Genomic DNA, 24,773 nt, shown 5'->3' on the forward strand with positions numbered 1-24,773 from the left:
TCACTTACTCTAAAAACATGAAGTTTTGTTTTGTTTTGTTTTAAGTCTTTGGGCCGTACAGGGTTGCCCGAGACTCTGTGCTTAGGAGTAACAGGTGCATAGGTACTATGTTTGCATGATCAGATATGGTTGTTGAGATTTAAACCAGGATTCATGGATGTGTAAAGCAAATGCCCTACATCTGTTCTTTCTCACTGGCCCCTAATGAGGCGCACACAGCAGTGCTCAGGGATTACTCCTGGCTGTGCACTGGGGAATCAGGCCTGATGGTACTTGGGAAACCATATGGAATGCCAGAAATCAAACCTGGGTGCTGAGTTGAGGTGCCCTGCCCACTGTGCTATCACTTCAGCTCCCCCTGAGAATTCTCAACAAAAATGACAGACCTGGGCTACTCCAGAAACCAGTATAGTATTACCAAGAGGGTTATAAATTTCTATTTTACATATAAAATCACAAGACTAAAATTGCATTTAGAAAAGACTGACTGGGACTGGAAAGATGGTACAGAAGGTAAGGTACTTACACATGGCCAATCTCTTACGGACCCTTGAGCCCTGGCAAGGAGTGCTCACTGAATTCGAAAGATCACCGAAAGCAAAAGTTGATTCTTTGATGACACTAAATCCCATGACAATTATCTCTCTCAACATCAATGGACTAAATGCACCTGTTAAAAGACACAGAATGGGGCAGGAGCAGTGTGCAGTGGTAGGGCATTTGCCTTGCATGCGGCTGACCTAGGACGCATTTGATCCCCTGGTCTCCCATATGGTCCCCCAAGCCAGGAGTGATTTCTGAGCATTGAGCCAGGAGTAACTCCTGAGCATCACCGGGTGTGGCCCCCCAAAATAAAAAAAATGAAAAAAAAAACCCCACTGGAGTGGCCATATTAATATCAGATGACAGAAACTTTAGACTCATAAAAGTTATATGGGACAAAGATGATCATTGCGTACCAATCAAAGAATATGTACAACAAGAAGAAATAACACTCCTAAATATATATGCACCCAATGAGAGACCAACAAAATATTTGATACAATTGTTGACAAATCTGAAATAAGATATCAGTAGCAACACAATAATAGTGGGAGACCTCAACACTGCCCTGTCACCCCTTGATAGGTCAACCAGGCTGAAACCCAACAAGAACATACTAGCTCTGAAAAAAGAATTGGAAGAGGGCCCGGAGAGATAGCACAGCAGCCTTTGCCTTGCAAGCAGCCGATCCAGGACCAAAGGTGGTTGGTTCAAATCCCGGTGTCCCATATGGTCCCCCGTGCCTGCCAGGAGCAATTTCTGAGCAGATAGCCAGGAGTAACCCCTGAGCACTGCCGGGTGTGGCCCCCCAAAAAAAAAAAAAAAAAAGAATTGGAAGAAAGTGGCCGTGTGTGTGTGTGTGTGTGTGTGTGTGTGTGTGTGTGTGTGTGACTTAATCCCCAGAAACCTAGATACACTTTCTTCTCCAATGTACATGGGTCATTTTCAAGGATAGACCACATGCTGGCCCGTAAAACATATCTCCATAAAGTCAAGAGGATAGAAATTGTACTACCTTCTCAGATCACAGTCACTGAAATTAAAAGTGAACTACAAAGGGTCACAGAAGAAAAACTTTAACACCTGGAAATTAAATAGTACACAGCTGAACAACCAGTGGGTCAGAGATGAAATCAGAGAGGAAATCAAAACATTCCTGGAAACAAATGACACAAACAAAGGAAACAGACACCCAAGGCTCCTCACTGAGAACAGTGGAGTCCAAGTAGGTGTGCCGGGAGCCATTGAGGCTCTTTGCTCCACACTGCTCTCCATGTTGGGCCACACATCATGGTCTTGATATAGGAAGGTAGCCGTGAGTCCTGCCTATCCTTCTTAGTCTTCCAGCGGGAAGACAGGAACTGTCACTGGGCCCTGGGCCCAGCTCTGTGCTGGCAAGTGAGTTTATGAGCCAGTCAGAGGGCAGCTCCCAGGCATAATCAGGGACATAGTGACTGGGCAGCAGCGGTGGCAGTACAAGCCTACCTGGTCCTCTGGAGCTCAGGGCTCCGCCTCCCACAGCTCCTTCACTGCCTGATAGTAGCTATGGACTGAGACTCCAGCTCTGGTTTTGCTTTGGTTTGGTTTTTGGGCCACACCCAGTGGCGTTCAGGAGTTTCTCCTGGCTCTGCACTCAGAAATTTCTCTGGCAGGCTTGGGGATGCCAGGATTTGAACCGCTGTCTATCCTGGATCGGCTGCATGCAAGGCAAACACCCTATCGCTGTGCTCTCTCCAATTTTTTTTTTTTTTTGGATTTTGGGCCACACCTGGCGGTGCTCAGGGTTACTCCTGGCTGTCTGCTCAGAAATAGCTCCTGGCAGGCAGGGGGGACCATATGGGACACTGGGATTTGAACCAACCACCTTTGGTCCTGGATCGGCTGCTTGCAAGGCAAACGCCGCTGTGCTGTCTCTCCGGGCCCACCAGTCCATTTTTTAAATTTATTTATTTCGATATTTTTTGGGAGCCATACCTGGCAGTGCTCAAGGGTTATTCCTGGCTCTACACTCAGAAATCGCTCATGGCTCAGGGGACCGTATGGGATGCTGAGGATCGAACCTGTGTTCATCCTGGGTCAGCTACGTGCAAGGCAAATGCCCTACCACTGCTACCTCTCCGACTACCTAATTTATTTTGAATCATTCGTGAGGTACAGTTAAAAGGTTGTATATGGTTTTTGAGTTTATGTTACACAATGTCCAACACCATTAGTGCACATTTCCTGCCACCAATGTTCCCAGTTTCCTCTTGTCCTTGCCCTTCCCTTGGGCATCTCCTCTGCCTTCCTCTGTGGTAGATTTTGTTGGTTTTTTGGGCCACACCTGGTGGCACTCAGGTTACTCCTGGCTCTGCACTTAGAAATCACTCCTGGGGGGCAGGAGAGATAGCATGGAGGTAAGGCGTTTGCCTTTCATGCAGAAGGTCATTGGTTCGAATATGGTCTCCCAAGTCTGCCAGGAGCGATTTCTGAGCGTAGAGCCAGGAGTAACCCCTGAGCACTGCTGGGTATGACCCAAAAAACAAAAACAAAAAAAAAAATCACTCCGGGAAGACTTGGGGGACCATATGGGATGATGGGGATGGAACCTGGGTCTGTCCCAGGTTGGCTGTGTGCAAGGCAAATTCCCTACTGCTGTGCTTTTGCTCCAGTCCCATCCCATTCTCCCTTCTCTCTCTCTCTCTCTCTCTCTCTCTCTCTCTCTGCTCTCTCTCTCTCTGCTCTCTCTTGTTGTTCTCTCTCTCTCTGCTCTCTTCTCTCTCCCCTCTCTCCCCTTTCTCTCCATTTCTCTCTGCACTTTGCAATATTGTTACTGAAGGGGTATCCTGCATCTCAAATTTCTACCTTTCAGCTCCCAGCTCTTGTCCAGAATGATCCTTCTCAACTCTTACTGTCATAGTGGTCCCTTCTCTTCACTAACTGCATTCCCTTGCTTTTTGTGACCAGCTTTCTACCACGGGCCAGTCCTCCTGACCCTTGTCTCTATTGTCTTCACACCCTAGCTGTGTTTGGGGTCCCCTTCCCCCATACCCATGGCACTAGAGTAGGAAGGAATGAGGCTTTGAGTGCCTGAGGGATGAGCCAAGGGAGAGGAGAGAACTAAGGGAACAGCAAGTACTTGAGATGAAGGAAAGAGAATTTAAGAGGGGTGGGTCGGAATAGATTCACCTAAGGTGACCCACATCCATGTCCTGTCAAGATCTTCAGATACATCACTGATGTGTCTGTTTTTGTTTCTGATGATGAAGAAGAAGAAAATGAATAAAGCCACTGTGAGGATCTATATATGGGTCCTAGTGTGAAGATGAATTTTTATTTCTCAGGGCCGGAGAGATAGCATGGAGGTATGGCGTTTGCCTTGCATGCAGGACGGTGGTTCGAATCCCGGCATCCTATATGGACCTCTGAGCCTGTCAGGTACAATTTCTGAGCCTAGAGCCAGGAGTAACCCCTTAGCGCTGCTGGGTGTGACCCCCCCAATTTTTTTTTATTTCTCTGTAGTAAGAGATCACACTTGATTTTGTTGTTGTTATTTTTTAACATTGAGGGGCTATTCCTGGCTCTGTGCTCAGAAGTAACCTCTAGCAGGACTCAGGGGACCAATGCAGTGCTGGGGATTAGGACCTGGGCTAGTGGAATTCGGGGACAACACTTAAACCCCTATACTATCTTCCTGGCCTAGGCAGTTAATTAGGAAATGGAATTGCTCAGTCATAGGTTCAGTGTCTGCTTAACTCATAAGAAAACACCTGTTTTATAAAGTGAATATAATGTCTCATTTTGGGGGTGTTGTGGACTCAATGAAGCTAAAGGGTTACTCTTGGCTATGACCCTTAGGGGACCAAAAGGCTTTCTGGCATGTGAGGCACCCACTGCTCCATTGAGCTGTTCTCTCCCCCAACCTGCCATTTCTCCCACCCCTCCCCCAGTTCCTTCTCACACTATCGCTTCCTGTTCTTACTGGTGCTGGTCTTCCTTCTGGTTCCCCTTGACCTCTCTTCCTCTTCCCAGTGTCTTTGCAAGACCAGCACTCGCACATTTGATTGACATCCAATTTATTAGATCTTTCTTTTATAGTCTGTTCTTCTAGTCTTGTCTCTACAGTCACAAAGATTTTCTTCTAGAAGTTTTGTACCTTTTTTATTGACCATTCCAGGCCTATCATCAGTTTGCCTTGAATCCTATTTGTGATGCCAGTATTGCATTTTTGTGGGCAATTGTTCAGGGTCCTAGCACCATTTATTAAAAAAACTCCCCTTTCCCTCTTGAACTGCCTTTGCGCCTTGGTGGATCAATCAGCACATACATTAGGGACACTTGTCTGCTTTTAATTGGCTTCAAGTTCTGAAGGGAGGAAGGTTCACAGGAAAAATCTTTCCATTTTTCTGCTCCGATGCGCACTCCCTCTGGAATTCCATGGCATCTCTTGGCTTCACCTCAGCGCATCAACACTTTCCTGGCCTTGGAGACTTGGCTGACTCTGTCCTATTTGCTAAATGAATGATCCATCTTAAGATTTCTGATGACAGACACATCACTATTTTTTTGTTTGTTTGTTCTGGGATCACATCGAGTACTGTACCGGCTTACTCCTGGCAGGCTCAGGGATCCTATGGGGTGCTGGGGATCGAATTCTCTTTAGCTATATGTAAGGCAAGCTCCGTCCTCGCTGTATTATCATATTACTCCAGGCTCTACAAGTCACTTTTTTTGTTTGTTTGTTTCTCTTTGGTCACACCTGGTGGCTCTCAGGGGTTACTCCTGGCAGGCACCAGGGACTATATGGGATGCTGGGATTCGAACCACCATTTGTTCAAATCAGCTGCATGTAAGTCAAATGCCCTACCACTGTGTTATCTCTCTGGCCCCACAAGTCATATTTTTGACAACTCAAGCTCCACAGAGCTCCAGGAATCAAGAATGTTCCAGCTCTGGGGCCAAAGTTTTAGCGTAGTGGTAGGGCATTTGCCTTGCAGGTGGCCAACCTGGGACAAACCTGGGTTCAATCCCCAGCATCCCATATGGTTCCCTGAGTGTCTCAGGAGCGATTTCTGAGTGCAGACCCCTGAGTGCTGCTGGGTGTGACCCAAAAACCAAATAAAAAATATGTTTTAGATCTAGAAGTAGTTCTCCTGCTTCTGCATTGCCTGGCACTTCTGGGTTGGGTCACCAGTGGGCCCAAAAGTCTCAGGGCTCTCTTAGGGGACTCCTTGCTGGGATTCCTGCTGAAGTCTCCTTGCAGATAGGACTTAGTCTCCCCTGATTCCCAGGGAAATCAGGGGAGTCATTCCTAAGGGGAAAGCCTTCATAATATGGGGATTTACTGTAAGTTCCTTGTTTAGCAGAAGCCTGACATTCTGAAATATTTGTTTGTTCAGTGATTAAGTGATGGCTCTTCTCAACATTTTGGGGTTTGTTTTTTGGTTTGTGGGGTTGCATGGGTTGTTTTGTTTTTTTTTTTTACTTGTTTTTGTTTTGTGGGAGGACCACACCCAGGCGATGCTTAGGGTTTACTCCTGACTCTGCACTCAGGAATCACTCTGGTCAAGTTCCATGGGTCCTATGGGATGCTGGGGATTGAAACCAGGGTGGCTGTGTGCAAGGCAAATGCCCTCCCTGCTATGTTGCTCTGTCCATATCTTCTCAGCACTTTGGAGCAGTTATAACCTACATGGAAATTGTCTGACAGCAGTTTTTTTGAGGGGGTTCTGTTTTGTTTGGGGGAGCCAAATCCAGTGGTATTTATTGCCTGCTCCCAGCTCAGAGTGGCTTCTGGCGATGCTCAGGGGACCATGCAATGACAGGATCGATCCCTCAGCTCTGGAACACCAAACACTTGCCCCAGCCCTTTGCGCTGTCTCCCCAGTCCCCTCCAAGTAATCGATCCCAAGTATTCTTCTTCGCATATTGATTATCACAATCCACCATGACACTCTGATCTAGGAGAGAATTACCTGTCTGGGCTGAGAGGATGCTGGTGGCGCTGAGGCATAAATTGGGTAACGTGGATCCCCAGAAGGCAACTTTGTTCGGGAAGATGACATGTGTGTGCCTCTGCCTTCCTCAGATGTCCCTGTCAGGCAGCCCAAGCCACGGCCCCCCACTGACACCAGGTCTTTGCTTTGGTCATACATCAGCAATGCTCAGGGGTTACTCTTGGTTCTGAGTTTAAGAGTCAGTGTAAGTGGTGCTTGGGGAATCCTGTGGGATGCCGAGAATCGAATCCAGGACAGCTGCCTGCACTTACCTGTTGTACTATTACTCTGGCCCATTAATCTCTTAGGTCGGAGGATGGTCTTCCCCCGCCCCCCCCCAGAACTCAAGGCTGACTCCTGGCTCTGCACTCAAGTGATAATGCCTGGCAAGCTCAGGAGACCCTGTAGGATGCCAGGGATCAAGCCCAGGTCGGCTGTGTTCGAGGCAAACACCCTCCCCACTATGCTCTCACTCTGACCCTAGTACCACCAAGCCTTAATCATCTCAGCGTGTATCTGTTTCTCCCCATCACACCTCCTTTAGCTGAGAGTCAGAACCCATATCAGACTGTCTGTGGCAGCTTCATTTTCATCCTCCCCGGAATGGCTCATCGCAGAAGCCCCTCATGTATGTGGCCTGTGTCCAGCAGAATGTCTAGCCTGGTCTTCCCATGGCCGCCAGACCAGTTGCATTTCTAGCCCTAAGTCTCAAGTATGTGTGACATTCAGTTGGAAACAGTCTACAGCCAATAACACAAGTAACATATGGCCCTCTCCCTTTTTACTAGCAGGTCTGACTAGGAGGATTCTCCTGCCATGAAACCAGTATGGGCTAGTACATTTGTAGTGTTTGCAGCCACTGCTACAGTTCAAGTCCTTGATGACTGTCATCACCTGTCAAGGTCCTGGGCAGAGGCTAGAGAGATAGGACTGCATGGAGAGCACTTTGTACACATGGTGGACCTGGGTTTGATTGTCAGCACCCTAGATGATCTCTGGAACTCCCATCAGGAGTGACCCCCTGAGCACAAAGCCTGAAATACCGTATTTTCTGGCGTATAAAATGACTTTTGAAATGAAAAAAGTCAACCGAAAATCAGGGGTCGTCTTATACGTTGAATATATCCCCAAAAATGTCTCGATATGCCACTAAACGAAAATCATCTGGATATTGCCACAAAACGAATTTTCCAACTCAAACCTGCACCAATCACTGCAAGGCTGCTCGGATCACCTCTGTAACTCAGACAATCCATGCAGGCTTTTTATGCATGCAAATTATACAATGTTCTGTACCCAAATCTACACTGTAAAAAGCCTGCTCAGGTTGGCCAGAGTCAGAGAGGAAGTCTATTACAGTATAACCTTTGAACCTTTGCTAGTTGTGATTGGCTCACTGTGGTTCATACAGTTGCAGCACAGGAACGTTCTGTCTTATACAGCGAATATAGGCCTAAGCCTATGTTTTAACTGTAAAATTAGGGGGTCATCTTATACACCTGAAAATACGGTAGGTCTTGAACACTGCTGGATGTGGTCCCCCACACCAGTAACCAAACAACTAGCCAAAGGAGTTCTGACAGATGGCTTGGGGCTGGTGAGTTACCTGGCAATGTGTTCTTCCCACATATCCACTGTGAGTAGACCCTGAGCACTGCTAGTGCCATTCCACATACAGCAAAGGTGGGGGTGGGGGGGAGTAAAAGATCTCTGATGCTTGCCCTTTTACTGTCCATTCTACCATCTCCCCTATGACCATTAATCTTCTTTCTGTTCAGGTTGCTTTGACTTTTCTGCATGGTTCACGAAATAAAATCAGACCATCCACCATCTTTTTTTTTTTTTTTTTTTTTTTTTTTTTTTGGTTTTTGGGCCACACCCATTTGACGCTCAGGGGTTACTCCTGGCTATGAGCTCAGAAATCGCCCCTGGCTTGGGGAGACCATATGGGACACCGGGGGATCAAACCGAGGTCCGTCCTGCGCTAGCGCTTGTAAGGCAGACACCTTACCTCTAGCGCCACCTTCCCGGCCCCCATCCACCATCTTTTGTTTTGTTTTGTTTTTTTTGTTTTTGGGTCACACCCGGCAACGCTCAGGGGTTCCTCCTGGCTCTATGCTCAGAAATCCACCTCTGGCAGGCTCGGGGGACCATATGGCATGCCAGGATTTGAACCACCGTCCTTCTTCATGCAAAGCAAACTCCTTACCTCTAATGCTATCTCTCCGGCCCCCCCATCCATCATCTTCTGTGACCAACATTTTTCATTTTCAGCATGTATTTTTGTTTTGTTTTGTTTTAGTTTGATCCTTTTTTTCTTGGCAGTGATTCCATTCTTTGGACCTGCGTTTTACTTTTCCATTTACCAATTGATAGATACTGGGATTGCTTTATTTAGATTTTATTTATTTATTTAGACTTTATTTAGACTGTATTTAGACTTTACAATGAACATTCATATACATAGATGAACATCTGCTATGAACATTCATATACATAGATATGTGGGTACATTGGCTCGGCTCTGGGGTAGATTTTGAGGAGTAGAATTGTTCGGTCTTGTACTTAGCTTTGTTGTTGCATTTGGGGGCTGGCTTGAGGTTGAATATCCAGCTGTGCCAGGGGTCCAACTCATGTCTCCTTCAGGGGAGCCTGCCAGTCTGCAACTGGGCCTCATCCCTAGGCTCTACTTATGTTTAACTTTTGTAAATATTTGCCAAGTGGGGCTAGAGCAATAATATAGGGGTTAAGGTGTTTGCCTTGCACATAACTAGCCTTGTTTCAGTCTCTGACATTTATATAGTCCTCTGAGTACAAAGCTCAGTAAATGTAAGTCCTGAATAAGTGAGTAAATGAATTAAGTCCTGAATACCTCTGAATATGGCCCAACATCCAGAAAAGAAACAAAAAGAATTATAACCAACACCCAAAAAAGAAACAAAACAAAACTGGGGCTGAAGCTATAGCTCCAGATAGGGCACTTGACTGTGTGTGGCTGACTGGGTTTGGTCCCCAGAACCCCACATGCTTGGTCCCCTGAGTCCCACCAAGAGTTATCCCTGATTGCAGAGCCAGGAGTAATCCCTGAGCACTACTGGTATGGTGCAAAAACTAAAATCTAAAAACAAAACAAAAGAAAAAAATTGCCAAATAATTTTTTCCCTTTGTTTTTAATCTTTGTTTATGATTTTGGGCCATACCTGGCATTGCTCAAGGCCTATTCCCAGCTTAGTGTTCCAGAGCACCAACATGAAATATTAGAGATTAAATCTGGGCCTTTGGGTGTGAAGCATATACATTTGCCCTTTGCGCCATCTCCCTGGTCCCCAAATGATTAAAGTAATGTGGGAATTTCCTCTTTTTCCCCCTCCTGACTACTTGGTTTGATGTTTCTTTGGCAGAGGGGTTGAACCACACCCAGTAGTGCTCAGGGCTCACTCCTGGTTCTGTACTCGGTTACCACTCTTGGCAGGTCGAGGACCATATAGGATACAATAGAGGATGCCAGGTCAGACTTATGCATGGCAATCACAGTCTCTGCTAGATTATCTCACCAGCCCCCCTACCTGTCTTGGAGGTTATAATTATTGTATAGTTCCTGGCCTGGTGTGGAGAGAGTAGGATCTAATTATGCTTCTGATTTCAGTTTCATAGCTGATGCTTTGCCTTCCTTCCTGCCTTCCTGTCTCCCTCCCTCTCTTCTTCCCTTCCTTCCATCCTTCCTTCCTTCCTTTTTTACCCAGCAGTGCTCAGGGTTTTGTGCTCAGGGATCACTCCTGACATGATCAGAGGACCATATGGGCTTTCCTACTTGTTGCACTTGTGCTCTGATCCCTAGTAAGACACTTTTTAAATAGTGCTTTTTGTCCTCTGTCAGGTTTTACAAGAGAAATGATAGTTTTTGGTTTTGGTTTGGTGTTTTTGTTTTGTTTTGTTTGGGGGGTCACACCCAGCAGCACTCAGAGGTTACTTCTGGCTCTACACTTAGAAATTGCTTCAGGCAATTTCAGGCTGGGAGTCAAACCCAAGTCCATCCTGGGTTGCCGCATGCTTCTGTGCTATCTCGTCAGCCCCCCAAAAGGCTTAGTTTTTGTTTTTGTTGCCACATCCGGTGGTTCTCAGGGATTGGTTACTCCTGCTTCTGCACTCAGAATCGCTCCTGGCAGGCTCACAGGATCATATGGGATACTGGGAATCAAATCCAAGTCTGTCCTGGGTCAGCCACATACAAGGCAAACACTCTACCACTGTGCTATCTCTCTGGCCCCCAAAATGATAGTTTTTTTTTTTGGGGGGGGGGGTTGGGTCATACCCAGCAGCGCTCAGGAGCTACTCCTAGCTCTACGCTCAGAAATCTCTCCTGGCAGGCCCAGCGGACCATATGGGATGCCGGGATTCAAACCACATTCTTCTGCATGCAAGGCAAATGCCCCACCGCTGTGCTTTATCTCTGGCCTCTGAAATGATAGTTTTATCTTAATAATGTTGATGAAGTTATTAGTTGTTGTGCCCGTTATTACACCTTTTTGTTTTTGGGATATGTCCAGCCAGTGCTCAGATATCTTCTGACGGGGCTCATGCATTTCTGCATGCGAGGCAAGTGCCTTCTTTGCTGTCCTATCTCTCAGGATCCCCAATATTAAATGTTAATGTGCTCCTCAGTGCCCTATCCTCCACCAGATGACTCTTGGCCGACACTGCTGATGAGGCCCAGTGGCCGCTCCACGATACCTGTAAATGTAGAGCCCAGACTAGAAGCACCACCTCCAAGCCTGAGCATCTCTCTGGGAGGGACTCTTAGGGGTGACCCAGTCCCCTGAACATCTCCCCGGAAGGCACTCCTCAGGAGTGGCCCTGTCTCCTGAGCACTCTCCGAAGCACCTTCCAAGAATAATGTGGGCAGCGGGTAGTTCTTGGCCTAATTTGACTGAGGAACTAATTGTATTCTCATTTTCGATCACGCCACTGTGGCTGTAATAGGTCTCATAGCTGGAAGTGGAGCAAACAGTGATTTTTAAGCCGTCATGAGCATTGATATTTACATTGCCGTAGAGATGAGTATTGCTCAGGGAATGTAAAAATAGCTGAGCGATTAAATCAATTCTGGAGTTTCCTTTCTGAGGCCGCATCTTCTCTCCCAGCTGGTGGGAAGGGGCGGGAAGAGGAGCTTGGGCCAGGCCTGGAGCCCGGTTTTCCCCCAGGCCCTCCCCACCACAGCCCTGGAGCGAGGGGCCTCTTCCCTGGACCCTCAGCCTCTCCAGGGACAGGCCATTCCCAGCCAGGGTGGGAAGGAGGCTCTGGATCCGATTTATCCTTTGTGTGTGCGCAGAACCTTGACAACAAAACAGATTCGTCCTGTTGGGAAGGCGCAGACATGGGGCTCCCTCGGGTGTTTCATTTCGAGGTTTACCAGCCCCTAAAACAGAACTGGGCAGTCTGCTCAAGACCAGGACACCACCTTTGCTGTCCAGAGAACTAGCTGTACACCCCTCATCGCCTCCCTCTCCCTCCTGGGGCCTTGTTTTCTTTTCCTTCAGCCATTCTCCCTACACTCCCCTCCAGCTGCCTTCACCACCCCCCCCCCCCAGTAACGTGATCTCTCAGGCCCTCTGCAATCTGCTTTCCAGATTCTTTCAGTCTGAGCAGAGGACAGAGTTAACCCTTGGTTCCCCAGATCTGAGTTAACTCAAGTGTGGCAGCCCAAAGCAGTGCGAGCGAGCGTGTGTTTGAAACTTAAAGCACTATTGGGCTTTGACCAGGGGCCTCTACTTAATTGTGCTTAAGCTTTTAGTCTCAAGATAATTATTTGCAGGGTTTTTATGCAGCGTTGCTATTTTTGATTGCCTTGTCTTTATTCAGTTTAATAAAGGCAGATATGTAAGATTAGATTTAAACCATGGTATCTAAATAAAAATACATTTTTAAAAAGACCAGATTTAAAATAAGATCATGTCAAATTTCAAAAGTAACCATACCTCTTAGTAACTACTTATTAATTTTGGTTTGGGGGTCACACCTACCCGTTTTTAGGGGTCTCTCCTGGGTGTGTGCTCAGAAACTACTTCTAGAAGTGTTTGGGGAACCATATATGGTATCTGGAATTGAACCCAGATCAGTCACATGCAAGGCAAGTGCCCTGCCCACTGAATTATCTCTCCAACTCCTAGTACTATTTATGTTTTTATTGGGGTGATTGCTAAGGACTGAAATGCAGTATGAAAAGTGTAATGTAAGGCCTGTGCTTTGCTAGTAAGCCATCTCCAATCTACGTTATCTAATTTTTTGTCGGTTTTATTTTGGGGTCATACCCAGTGACGCTCAGAGGTTATTCCTGCCTCTGCACTCAGGAATCACTCCTGGTGGTACTTGAGGGCCCATATGGGAAATGCTGGGCATCAAACCTTGGGTGGACTCGTACAAAATTAGCCCCCCCCCCCCCGTCTGCTGTTCTATCCTACCCAGCTCCAATATACTAATTTTTAACCATGTGTTTTGTCACTTTGATTTCTAGTAAAAATAAGATGATCGTATTAATCTAGTTTTATCCAAGAGATTTATTACATTTGACTTACCCTTATGAAGTGATCTTGAAAGTAGATGTACTCAGATGCAACTTAGATTGGCCCTCGAGACACCTGGAGTTGACAGGACTCGGGGAGCAATGCCTTAGGAGCTGTGCTGGGGCTGCTCACAGGTTAGTTCCTACATGGAGCTCAGCTGGCTGTCCTGCCTTTAGTAATCACAGTTCCTCAAATCTTGGCACACTCTACTAGATTGTTTTTGCTCCTACATGTGCCCTCTGGGCTCCTTCTCACTTCCCATGCTGGTTCCTTTGCCCTTGACTTTGTCCCAGCCAGACCAGCTTACTTACGCAGGATATACTTTCCAGAGTCATCTTGGGCTCCTGTCTGGTCTCTGTGAGCTCAGAGTTACAGAGGAGAAAACCCAACTCTTACCAGTGCAGCCAGGCCCCACAGCAGTGGAGATTGTCCTCCTAAGATTCAGAGTGAGGCCTTGGACTGGTAAGGTGAGGTGGCACTCACTCAGTGCCACTGTTACTTTCCCTTCTTCTGGGCTTATGTAATACTTGACCCATAAGTGCTGCCAGCTTACTAGGACCCTCCGCCACTACCCCCACTGCCAGTCCCAGAGAGCTAGAGGCAGGTGGGTAGTGTGAACATTGTACAGGTAGTCAATGTGTGGTGTGGACAGTGGGCAGTGTGCTGGTGGGCAGACAGCCAATGTGCAGTGGGCAGTTTCAGACAGACTTAGGAAACGGAAGGGATCATTTTGACAGTGATGTAGGAAATGGTCAGTTTGGATAAGAACTGGGTGTTGGGGCCGGAGAGGTGGCGCTAGAGGTAAGGCGTCTGCCTTGCAAGCGCTAGCCTAGAACGGACCACGGTTATATCCCCCCCCTGTCCCGTAGTACGTATGGTCCCCCCCAAGCCAGGGGCAATTTTTGAGCACATACCAGGAGTAACCCCTGTGCGTCAAATGGGTGTGGCCCAAAACAAACAAACAAAAAAGAACTGGGTGTTGAAAGGAAGTACAGAGATATGCACCATAAAGTACTGCAAAGCACAAAGCCTTAAAGGAAAAAAGAAGGTAAAAGTATTTACCATAGAGGTTGGGAGGGACTAGAGATATTGGTACTCAGTCATTGTACCCCTGAAACTCAATCATGAATAACTGTGTAATTTGGTAATTCACAGTGATTCAGTTAATTTAAAAAACAGCAACCTCTCACATTATCTTTCCACTTCCTCTCACAGTCCACAATGACTTCAGTCCTTATGCTCAAGCCTTTAGAGAGGATACCTCCTCTAGTGACTGTTCTAGAGTTCTGTGTTCTTAAATTTTACAAACGGGGTCTGGAAAGATAGCAAAGTGGGTAGGGCATTTGCTTTGCACATGGCTGACCTATGTTCAATCCCAACATCCCATATGGTCAGTCCCCTGAGCTCAGAGTCAGGAGTAACACCTGAGGGCAGCTGGGCATGGCCCCCAAAAAAATAAAAAATAAAATAAAATCTACAAATGGGGTAGGCTGGAGCAGTAGCACAGCGGGAAGGGCTTTTGCCTTGCATACAACCAACCCAAGTTCAATCCCTGGCAGTCCGTAGGGTCCCCCCAAAACCCCATCAAGAGTGATCCCAGAGTATAGAGCCAGAAGTAAGCCCTGAGCACCTCCATGTGTGGCCCCAGATTTTAAAAGTTTTCTTTGCATCTGTTGTTATTTATATTGAGAGTTTTCTTTTTCAAAATTAAATTTGGGGAGAGGAAGGTACTAGATTGAATCTGGGACCTTACATATGCCAGGCACATGCTTGCTTTATGGCTAAACAACAGCCCTGGCCCCTGTGTTTCCTTGAAGAACTTTTGGAGGCCATACAGGGGGAGTGCTGGGGTGCAGGGACCATATGGTGACAGGGACTGAACCCCAGGCTCCCACATGCAGAGTATGTGCTCCATCCAGCCTGGAGCCATTCCCCTCCCACTATGGAAAGTTTCTTTTTAAAAGCTAATGGTAGGGTTGAAGGACAAGACTGCACAATTGAAATAAAACAAAGCAAGACTATTCCATCAGCCACAAGCCCCAAACTGGCTAGCCAGGGCTGTTTCCAGGATGGGATGACCTCCATCAAGGTCACAAGCCAGTTTATAGAGAGAGGGGATGAGGAGATGATTCAAGCTTTTGATGATCTTTAAGACGATTGGCTGTTGTCTAGGGTACCTTTCTACCGCTCTCTGTGTCCTTTCCTGGTATGGCTATGTAGCTGGGGTGGCGTTAATGGAAATGTAGGCGTAGGCGTAAGAAAGAGAAGCCTAAGACATCTATACCATGTGGCCCTTTACAATGTGGCATCCCTCCTTGTTCAGAGGAGGGCCCCACATAACTATTACTGAGATTCTTCTCTTAGTCTGAAAGAGGGTTTTCTTGGTGGGTGCTGTTGCCCCTATGAGGCACTGGACAGATAGGAGTGAACTTGCCTCCACCACAGAGACAGGATGGGAGTGGTGCTTTCTGCAGAGGGAGACTTCCAGGGAAACACGAGGTGGTTTTCTTGTTTGCTCTGGTAAGGGACAGTGTGTGGGGGTTGGGGTGATAGTGAAGGGTAGGGCATTTGCCTTGCATGCAGCCCACCTGGAACAGGTCTGCGTCTTTGGGGGGGGGGGAGAATCACACCCGGCGGCGGCGGCACTCAGGGGTTACTCCTGGCTCTCCACTCAGAAATTGCTCCTGGCAGGCTCGGGGGACCATATGGGATGCCAGGATTCAAACCACCGTCCTTCTGCATGCAAGGCAAACGCCTTGCATCCATGCTATCTCTCCGGCTCCAGGTCTGAGTCTTGAAGACTGGATATGATGGGGTCCTCGCTCATTGAACACACCCAGGTTTTGTCCTCATGGCCCGGACTGGAAAGTATAATAATATTCTTAGCGTCCTGTGTATAGCCAGTTTCGTTTCCTACCTACCCTCAGCTTTCTACTAAACTTCACCCTTTCACCAAAGAGCAGGTAGACGAAGCTTCTAGGCAAAGCTTCTGTCCCCTTGGAGCGGGCTCTAGCTCAGCCCTGGACACTGGGCCTTGATCAGGTGATGCCTGCTTAGCTGACTTTGAGAAAGATGCTCTTGGCCTCTGACTTGGCCTCAGGGTTTGTACCTGCAGACTCGGGACACTCATTCCTGCCGCTCCTGGGAATGGAGAGAATGTCCTTCCCCACGCAGACCCTCCTGCGCCCTCACGCAGCCTGCAGCTGCTGACACTAGTTCCCAACTAATCCTTTCCCCTGGGTGCCCGAAATCTATCCGACCCTGGTGCTTCTTCCCACAGAAGTAGACTTTCTCCTTTTGCCAACTAGCACATTATTAGGGTTATTGTTATGATAAAGCCTCCTAATGTTTATTATCAGTCCCAGCCAGAGTTGTACCCACAGATGGTTGTAGCTTCAGGGAACCCAGCAAACCAGGGCGAGTTCTCCGAAGAAAGGGCAGCACTGCCGCCTGGACCCCAGAAGCCCCAAGTCCACTTGTCCACCATCCCCTTGCCACGGAGCCCCAGAAGTGAGTCGCCACGCACTGGCACTGTGGGTCCCCCAGCTCTGAGCCAGTCCAGAGGAATCCGCGTTCGCTTTGGCCTTTTTGTTGTTCTTTCATTTGTTTGTTTGTTTGTTTGTTTGGGGGCCTCACCCGGCAGCCCTCAGGAGTTCCTCCTGGCTCTCTGCAACTCCAGGGACCAAATGGGATGGATGCCGGAGATCGAGCCCGGGTCACCGCGTGCAAGGGCAAATAAATGCTCTCCCCGCTGTGCTCCGGCCTCCTAAGCCCACACTTTTGCAGCCCGCCGTAGGAGAGCGTTGGGGGACCCCGGTGCGGCGCCGGGACGCGGGGCGGGGCGGGGCGGCGTGCGTCGGGGCGCGGCGCCGAGGGGGTTACGGCGGCGGGGGCGGGCCTGGAGGCCGGGGCTGACGGCCCTTTGTTAGCGGGCGCGTCCCGGGCCGAGTCGGGGCGGCGGGGGCGGGCGGGCAGGCGGGCGCGGCATGTCCAGGCGGCCAGGGCGCGGGGCACGCGGCGCCAGTCGGGCCTGAGCCAGGCCAGCGAGTCAGCCGGGGGCCAGGCCCCCCACGCGCGGGCCGGGAAAATGCTGGAGATCTGCTTGAAGTTGGTGGGCTGCAAGTCCAAGAAGGGGCTCTCCTCGTCTTCCAGCTGCTACCTGGAAGGTAAGCGGCCCCCCACCCCCGGGGGGCCACCGGTGGTGGGGCGAGAGACCCACACCCCGGCTGGGCCTTCCCAGGCCTGGGCCTCCCGCGCCCGCCCGCCGTTATGCTCTGCCCCTTCTCTCCCTCCTCCCCTTTTCTCTCCCTCTTTCCTTCTCCCTTTCTCCCTCCTCCTTTCTCTCTCTTTTCCACTCTTTCTCTTTTTCTCTTCTCTCTCCTCATCTTTCTCTGTGCCTTGTTGGGAGGGTGTGGCCTTAACACTGCTCGCGGAGTCCCGTTGGGGATGGCAGCGACAGGATCCGAGCCCCCCACCCCACAGTTGGGGGCCTCTTGCCAAGAGTTTTGAGGAAGCCACGCGCCTTCCAGGCCCCGCGGAATTTGACCCATCGGGAATGGGGAATTGTGTGTGTTGGGAAGGTCGCCCTGAGTTTGGGAGCAGATGATTCTCATTAAGTTTGGTGTACAAAGGGGGCCCTGCTCTACCATTTATGGCTACAGAATCGCAAGTGATCTTATACACTCAGACGCACCATCTGATCTACAGGCCACGGGGAGACACAGACAACTGAAGCACCATCCTGTGGGCAGGCCCCAGAGCCGTCTTAGGAATTTGTTTGCTTTGCAGGGTTCAAGGAAAAGAACAGTCGCACCTCATTTTAAAATGGAAGTATTTTGGTTGGTTTGGGGGCCACACCCGACGATACTTACTCCTGGCTCTGTGCTCAATCAGCCCTGGTGCTTGGGGACCAGATGGGATGCTGGGAAATGAAGACGTTTTGGACGCTTCCCTCCTAGTGCTGGGGGCAGGCAGAAGCTTCAAGCATTTCGTTTTTGCTTCCTTTCCTTTCTATTTGGTATTTGGTGGGTTTTTTGTTGTGGCCATGCCTAGTGCAAAGCTCAGGACCTATACTTGGCTCTAGGATCACTCTTGGCAGGACCTTTGGGCACCCAAAGAGTAAGGGGTTGAACCCGAGTAGGCTACATAGAACACAGGCATTTCCCCAAATCTACTATTTCCCTCTGGTCCACTCTGTTCTCGTTTTCTTCTCTTATTCCTCCCCTCCTCCCCACTTGGCTTTAATTTTCTGCTCCATCGAGGAGCGCTTTTTACACTGTAGCTTCCAGAAGGATCTGGAACACCCTTTGCCTTCAGCCTCCAGAAGGGTGACTGCCGTGGAGCACCAGTGCTCCCCTTTTCCTGCTGTGTAGCCTTGAAACTCAACTGAATTCCCGCCCTGTGACCTTGTAGTGGCTGCAATTATCTATGATTTTTTTTTCTTTTAAAGAGGAAGAAATAGGGGCTGGAGAGATAGCATGGAGGTAGTTCGTTTGCCTCGCATACAGAAGGACGGTGGTTCGAATCTGGGCATCCCATATGGTCTCCCGAGCCTACCAGGAGTAATTTCTGAGCATAGAGCCAGGAGTAACTCCTGAGCGTTGCTGGGTGTGACCAAAAAAAAAAAAAACAGAGGAAGAAATAAATGGAGGAACTTCCTACCCCCTTCATTTCCTCTTCCTTACAGCTTCTGACTAGAGGGTCTCTTCCTGCCCTTCCTGCCAGAGCAGTGGGGCTCCTGGAACAGAGGGGGGATGGGTGATTGGCCCCAAAAGGTTGGCCCTGGAGCCCCCTACACCATCTCCTGTTGTGCCTGGGCTGATGTCCCCGATGTCCTTGGGAGCATGTTCTCACTTGCATCATCTCAAGCTGGTGGCAGGCACAGTCAGCTCCATTTCAGCTGGATGCTTCAGCCCCGGTCAGCCCGTCAATGAATGAACGTTTGTGGCCTGGAAGCTGGAGGGAAGTTAGTTTGGTCTGGTATTGTTTACGGGCAGTGCTCAGGGCTTACTCCTGACAGATGGGCCTTCCCTGTCTGATTTAAGTATTGTTTCTAGGGAAAACAAGTACCTCATTCCACCAAGTCTTGAAATAGTGTTGACCTCTCTCAAGTCCATGGCCCTGTGGGGGAGAGGGGAAGGAGGGGGAGGGGAAGGGAAAGGAGAGGAGAGATTGATGTAGCATACTGCCTGGGTCAAATGTAGGACTCCATCATTTCCGGTATTCTTTCTTGCCATTATTTTCCTTACTTTCATTACTTAGAAAAAATAAAAGGGAATTATTGGGTAGCTGAGATTTTTTTTTTTTTTTTTTTTGGTTTTTGGGTCACACCTGGCAGTGTTCAGGGGAAACTCCTGGCTCTATGCTCAGAAATTGCTCCTGGCAGGCACAGGGGACCATATGGGATGCCAGGATTCGAACTGATGACCTTCTGCATGAAAGGCAAGCGCCTTACCTCCATGCTATCTCTCCGGCCCAGCTGAGAGAATTTAACAAACTCTTTATAGTTCCTTAAAACACGGGAAGGGGGCCAGAGAGATAGCACAGCGGTAGGGTGTTTGCCTTGCATGCAGAAGGACGGTGGTTCGAATCCTGGCATCCCATTTAGTCTCCCAGCCTGCCGAGGGCAATTTCTGAGTGTAGAGTCAGGAGTAGCCCTTGAGTGCTGCCAGGTGTGACCCAAAAACAAAAACAAAAAAAACACGGGAAGGGCTCGAGATGGCTCAGGAGAAGCTGGCATCTGCAGGACCTCAGTGTTTTCCATTCTACCAACCTCTGGAATTGTTCTCTGGGTGTTTACAGACACCACAGTGCAAGGGGCCCCAACTTCCAGGGCTTGGGAAGAGTTGAATGTGGTCCAAATCTTATTGGTGGGGTGGGGTGGGGGAGGCCAGCACCTCTAGTTAAACTTGCTTATTTTTCATGTTGGCCCCTGGGGTTGCTTCCATGGACAGATGAGGAAACTGAGGCACTGACAGCTAAGGAACTTGCCTAGGTGACAGAGCAGGTGCCTGTGGTTTGGGGGAGCATGTGAAACAGGGCTGCCTGCCAGTGAACTGCTGGGGGATTTTTGGCTGTGTTTCCTGGGATCCATCTCCAGATATTTCCCCAAAAACTTCAACTAACATCTGAAATGGTTCTTCTTTTATTCTCTTTAAGAAATCCATAGTAGGTGAAAATGATTGCCTTTGGCAGCAAACTGTACAAAAATGTCCAATCTATCATCAGATAACTAGATGGAGTATTTTTATGATTTAGAATAGGGGCAGTGAATGATAATTTTGCCTCCAAGCAGAGTGTCTGCTTGGAGCTATCCCTCCCTTTCTTCAGGGGTCCTTCTAGAAGGAGTTGGTAGGTTAGTACTTTCCGCAGGACTTGTGTTCTAGCTATGTTCGGATGTATGTTTATGGCAGGGCCAGGTCCCAGGACATCTCGCCTCGTGGCCTTCAGCTCATCTCCCTTGCGGGATTTCTTGTTCCCTGCCCAAGGCGGAAGGACTGTGGCCCGTTTGGCCGACTTTGTCCCTGTTTGCTCTATCTGGCCTGTGTGCATTCACTGGGCTTGGACTTGTTTTGTTCTATGGCTTCAGAAATGAATGTCCGTGAACTTTTCTTGAACTTGCAAACTTCTTATAAGTGCTTGTGAGCACATCATTTATTGCCTGTTGCTTTTTTTTTCCTTTTTATTTTTTTGGTTTTAATTTGGGGGCCACACCCAGGAATTACTCAGGGCTTACTCCTGACTCTACACTCAGGAATTACTCCTGGCAGTGCTCGGGGAACTGTACGGGATACCAGGGGTCGAACCCGCAAATGCCCTGCCTCCAACCCCTTGTCCTGATGTTTTCTAATGGGACCTGCCACCCCAGTGTCCTTTTAGAACTTCTGCCTTCCATCTAAACACTCCTCCCATGAAGTAATCAGATAACCCCCTTGCTTAGTAACAAGGCAAAGCTGAAGTTCTTTTTGGAAGCTCTTAGAAGCCAATCTGTGTCGAACCCTTATGATGTGGTGTGACTGGCCTGGCCTTGGCACTGAATATGACAGAGAGTAGGAGGAACCCCAATACATTTGGGTTGAAAAGAACTTTGGGCCGGGAAGGTGGCGCTAGAGGTAAGGTGTCTGCCTTACAAGCGCTAGCGTAGGACGGACTTCGGTTCGATCCCCCGGCGTCCCATATGGTCTCCCCAAGCCAGGGGCGATTTCTGAGCTCATAGCCAGGAGTAACCCCTGAGCGTCAAATGGGTGTGGCCCAAAAACCAAAAAAAAAAAAAAAAAAAAAAATGAAAAGAACTTTGCATTTTGTGGCGAATTTTAATTTTGTTTGCTTTGGGGGCTACTCCTAGTGGTGCTAGACGAACCATGTGGTATCCCAGATGCAAAACCTGCACTCCAGTTTCTGGAACTGTCGCTATAACCCCTGGAAATCCTTTTTACTGTGAGGTCAGGAGCACCCACTTCTGTTTGACTGACTGACTCAGCCTCCTCTGTCCAGCCTGCTCTAGAAGGGTGGCTAGAAGGACCTATGGGATAGTGCACGTGTGAATTTGAAAGCCTGGAGGTACATACTAGAGGTGTGTGTTCATGCCCACAAGAACCTTGGAGCTTCCCTTCAGCCCACATAACTTTTTGCCTTGGTCTGTTCTTGTGAATGCCCCATGGGCCTCATTGTACTCCCTTTTGTAAGCCGTAGCCCTTCCTCTTTGGACTATGTGAGTTGCGTGAGAGAATTTCATTTGTGTAGTGTAACACCTGGCCTGCACAGGGAGATTTGAGCCTGTGTTGACCAGTGTTGCCCTCAACAAACATGTAGTCGCCTGAAATGTTGACCTTGCTCCATTCTCTATTGACTGAAGTGGCAGCAGGATCCAGCTGAACCCACCCCGCATTTTTCGTATTGTCAATGAAGCAATTAGTTTCCAAGTTGGCTTTCAGGCAGATAATGAACTTCCTATCCTTAGCTTTGAGCAAAATGGACTGTAGCTTCCCTTCCTCTGAGCCACCCCTAGTCCCACAGTGGATATTTGAATAGCAAAGGAAGAGCTCCCAGTGAATTTGTGCCAGGATTCTCTCCAGAAGCAGTGTTTTAGGGCTCTAAACACTTGAGGACTGAGTATCTCCTGCCGATTATGATCTTGTTATAAAATCAAGTTGGAATTTGGCTGCTCTCAAGTAGAAGCAGGAACAAAGCCTCAGGAGCAGGCTTTAGAGATCTGTAATGTACGTCATACTCCCTGAGCTTAGTTGACAGTGTTCGGCAGCCTACTCTACCATGGGTAAGAGGAGATCTTAGGAACATCTTAGCACCAGGGCAAGTGAAGCTGTTTGAAGGAGGGACAACAGTCTTGTCCCTTGTAATTGTTCTGCTGCCCATACACGGTTCAGATCCTTTACACATGTACCTTCCATTACATGGTGTCCTATGTGACGCACCTACTTAGCCTGGGGATGCTATGCCTGTTCTAAAGTAACAGCAACCAGAGCATTAATTTATCACTCTGGAACTCAATTCCGTACATCGCACCCAAGAACTGAAGAGCAAACAGGACACTGAGAGAGTTGAACCTACCCTGACAGTGGTGGGTCATGAGTAAACACCAGAAAACAACTCAAACAATAATGTCTTAGCTCCTAGTTTTTCTTCCCTTTCCTTTGTGGCAGTCGTCCTGGCTGGAGACACACTGGTGGCAACAGTGATCTCAGTGGCAGTGTAGATCACAGTCAGCGTGTGTGTGTGTGTGTGTGTGTGTGTGTGTGTGTGTGTGTGTACAGTGCAGATCACAGTCAGCGGGTGTGTGTGTGTGTGTGTGTGTGTGTGTGTGTGTGTGTGTGTGTGTGTGTGTGTGTGTGTGTAAATCAACTCAGGCCTGTCAGGCCAAGTGCGCTACCTGGATTCACTCCCAGGCCCTCGGAACGTGCTTTTTGAAAGCAGAAAACACTGAGGCTTTAGCAGATGACATTGTTTTCTTGCCTTATGGGCCCAGTTCTGGCGCCTTGAGGAAGAGCACTGGAGTCCACAAAGAACCTGGTGGTTCTCCCTGGTGTTTCGTCCTGCTTTCTGCATCCTCACCAGGAAGATTGTTCATACAGATGGGGAGACAGTACTTGGGGGATGAGCTGAAAGGGAGACAGAGACTGAGGGAGAGCAGAGGTTGTGGGGAAAAGCGAGGGTTGGTCCCAAGGGGGAGAAGAAACCGAGCTAGGTACTGAGGACCAGATTGGCACTTGTAGCACAGAGGGGACACTGGTGGATAGACTGAAAGGAGGTGCCTCCCTGACTTCCACATTGTCCTTGCTACAGGTATGTGCCCTAGCCACAGGGAATTGAGCCATGGGGGTGATGTGCCAAGTGCTGCTGCTTCCAGTAAAGGGTCAGTTGTCACGCTGTGGGTCCCACTGGTACAGAATGAGCCTCGTCCCTTATGTTGGGAGTTAGAGACCTAAGCCTGAGCCAGAACTCCATGTCCCCGTCCCCCATGCCTAGTCCTCCATTGTGCCAGCTCCTACTCAAGCACTCTACTCAGAGAGCCTTAAAATGGGCCTTACTGGTCATAACTTGAACCCATCTTCACGTATTGGAACAGAAGTACCTTTTGGTCTGGTTGTCACTCGGAGGACCATAGAAACCACTCAGGCCCCCAGAGAGGTTCTGTGGACCGCCTCTCTGTTCATGATTTGGGGCTGCACTAAGACGTAAGCCCAGGTGATGGATTCGGCAGAGGGAGATACCTGGCAGGTAGAGGAACCCTGTGTGGCCAGCTAAGGAAAGCTGGTGTGGGGTGTGTGTGTGTGTGTGTGTGTGTGTGTGTGTGTGTGTGTTTGACAGGCTTGCCTATCTCGCTGGCCAGCACAGGGCTGCTCCCCACTGATGAATTGTGGTTTCAAGGACTTCTGCTTTCAAAGCACAAGAGCTAGATTTCTCTCCCACTATACCTTATGTATAGTGTATAGATGTCCAAGAGTATCTGTAAAAATGAGAAGCAGCATTTTATCCTCACTCTTCCTGACAGAAGGTTTCCCCAGTCCTTCACTGTTCATCACTGCTGCCCATCACTCCTGCTCTTCCTCCCCTGCTAGGGTATTGCTAACTGTTCATAGGGATGGGCAGACTGGCTCCCCTATGCAGGTGCAGGAATCCCTGAGTCCAGGGCATCCCCTCTTCGTACTAGGTGAGTCCTTCCCACTGTCCAACGAGGCTCAATTGTGTAGCTGCAAATCTGAGACTCAAAAACTGAGCCTGTCTAAACCCAGGAAGCTGAGATCTGAGCTTTAGGTCCTTGGTGGGGGGGATAATGCTGTGGAGCCCCCAGACACTGGGCATAGTAGGTAAGCTTTACTGGAAGAGCCTGTAGTCCAGGGGTACACAGGCCTGCCTAGGGAAAACTCCCACTCTGGGAATTCGGTCCCCAAGCAAGGTGCTCTGCTGGCTTCGAGTCCTGTCACTGTCACAGAGCAGAGTGTGCCCCCAGTCACAGTTGTATCACCATAGCTGTTCTCTGTGTTCCCCAACTCCTACTCCTGGCCATGACAGCCATCACCTCAGTGGTGGAAGAGAAAGGGGGAGCAAGGGTTTGGGACAGCTGAGGTGAAAAGTAGGGCCAACCCTGAAGGAGTCTCTGTGAGACATTTCTGGAGCACACACATAACCCCGGGTGGACCAATGCAGGTATCCTGTGTCCTGAGGGGATCCTTTGGGC

General features: G+C 48.9%; 1 protein-coding gene across 3 annotated transcripts in view; it reads left to right on the forward strand.

Annotated features, from left to right (window-relative positions):
* The window catches only part of ABL1 (ABL proto-oncogene 1, non-receptor tyrosine kinase), a 92,831-nt gene that overhangs the window by 38,061 nt on the left and 29,997 nt on the right, over window positions 1-24,773 (forward strand). For 2 of the 3 annotated variants that reach the window (XM_049773989.1, XM_049773990.1), the window contains exon 1: window positions 17,086-17,244. The exons of the other annotated variant lie outside the window; for it this stretch is intronic. In XM_049773989.1, coding sequence (XP_049629946.1) covers window positions 17,166-17,244 — 79 coding nt within the window. In that variant the 5' untranslated portion in view covers window positions 17,086-17,165. Of the gene's footprint in view, window positions 1-17,085; window positions 17,245-24,773 lie in introns of those variants that run through there. 3 annotated transcript variants of the gene reach the window in all.

Source organism: Suncus etruscus, chromosome 5 (genome assembly GCF_024139225.1).
Source record: "Suncus etruscus isolate mSunEtr1 chromosome 5, mSunEtr1.pri.cur, whole genome shotgun sequence".
NCBI classification, from domain to species: Eukaryota; Metazoa; Chordata; class Mammalia; order Eulipotyphla; family Soricidae; genus Suncus; species Suncus etruscus.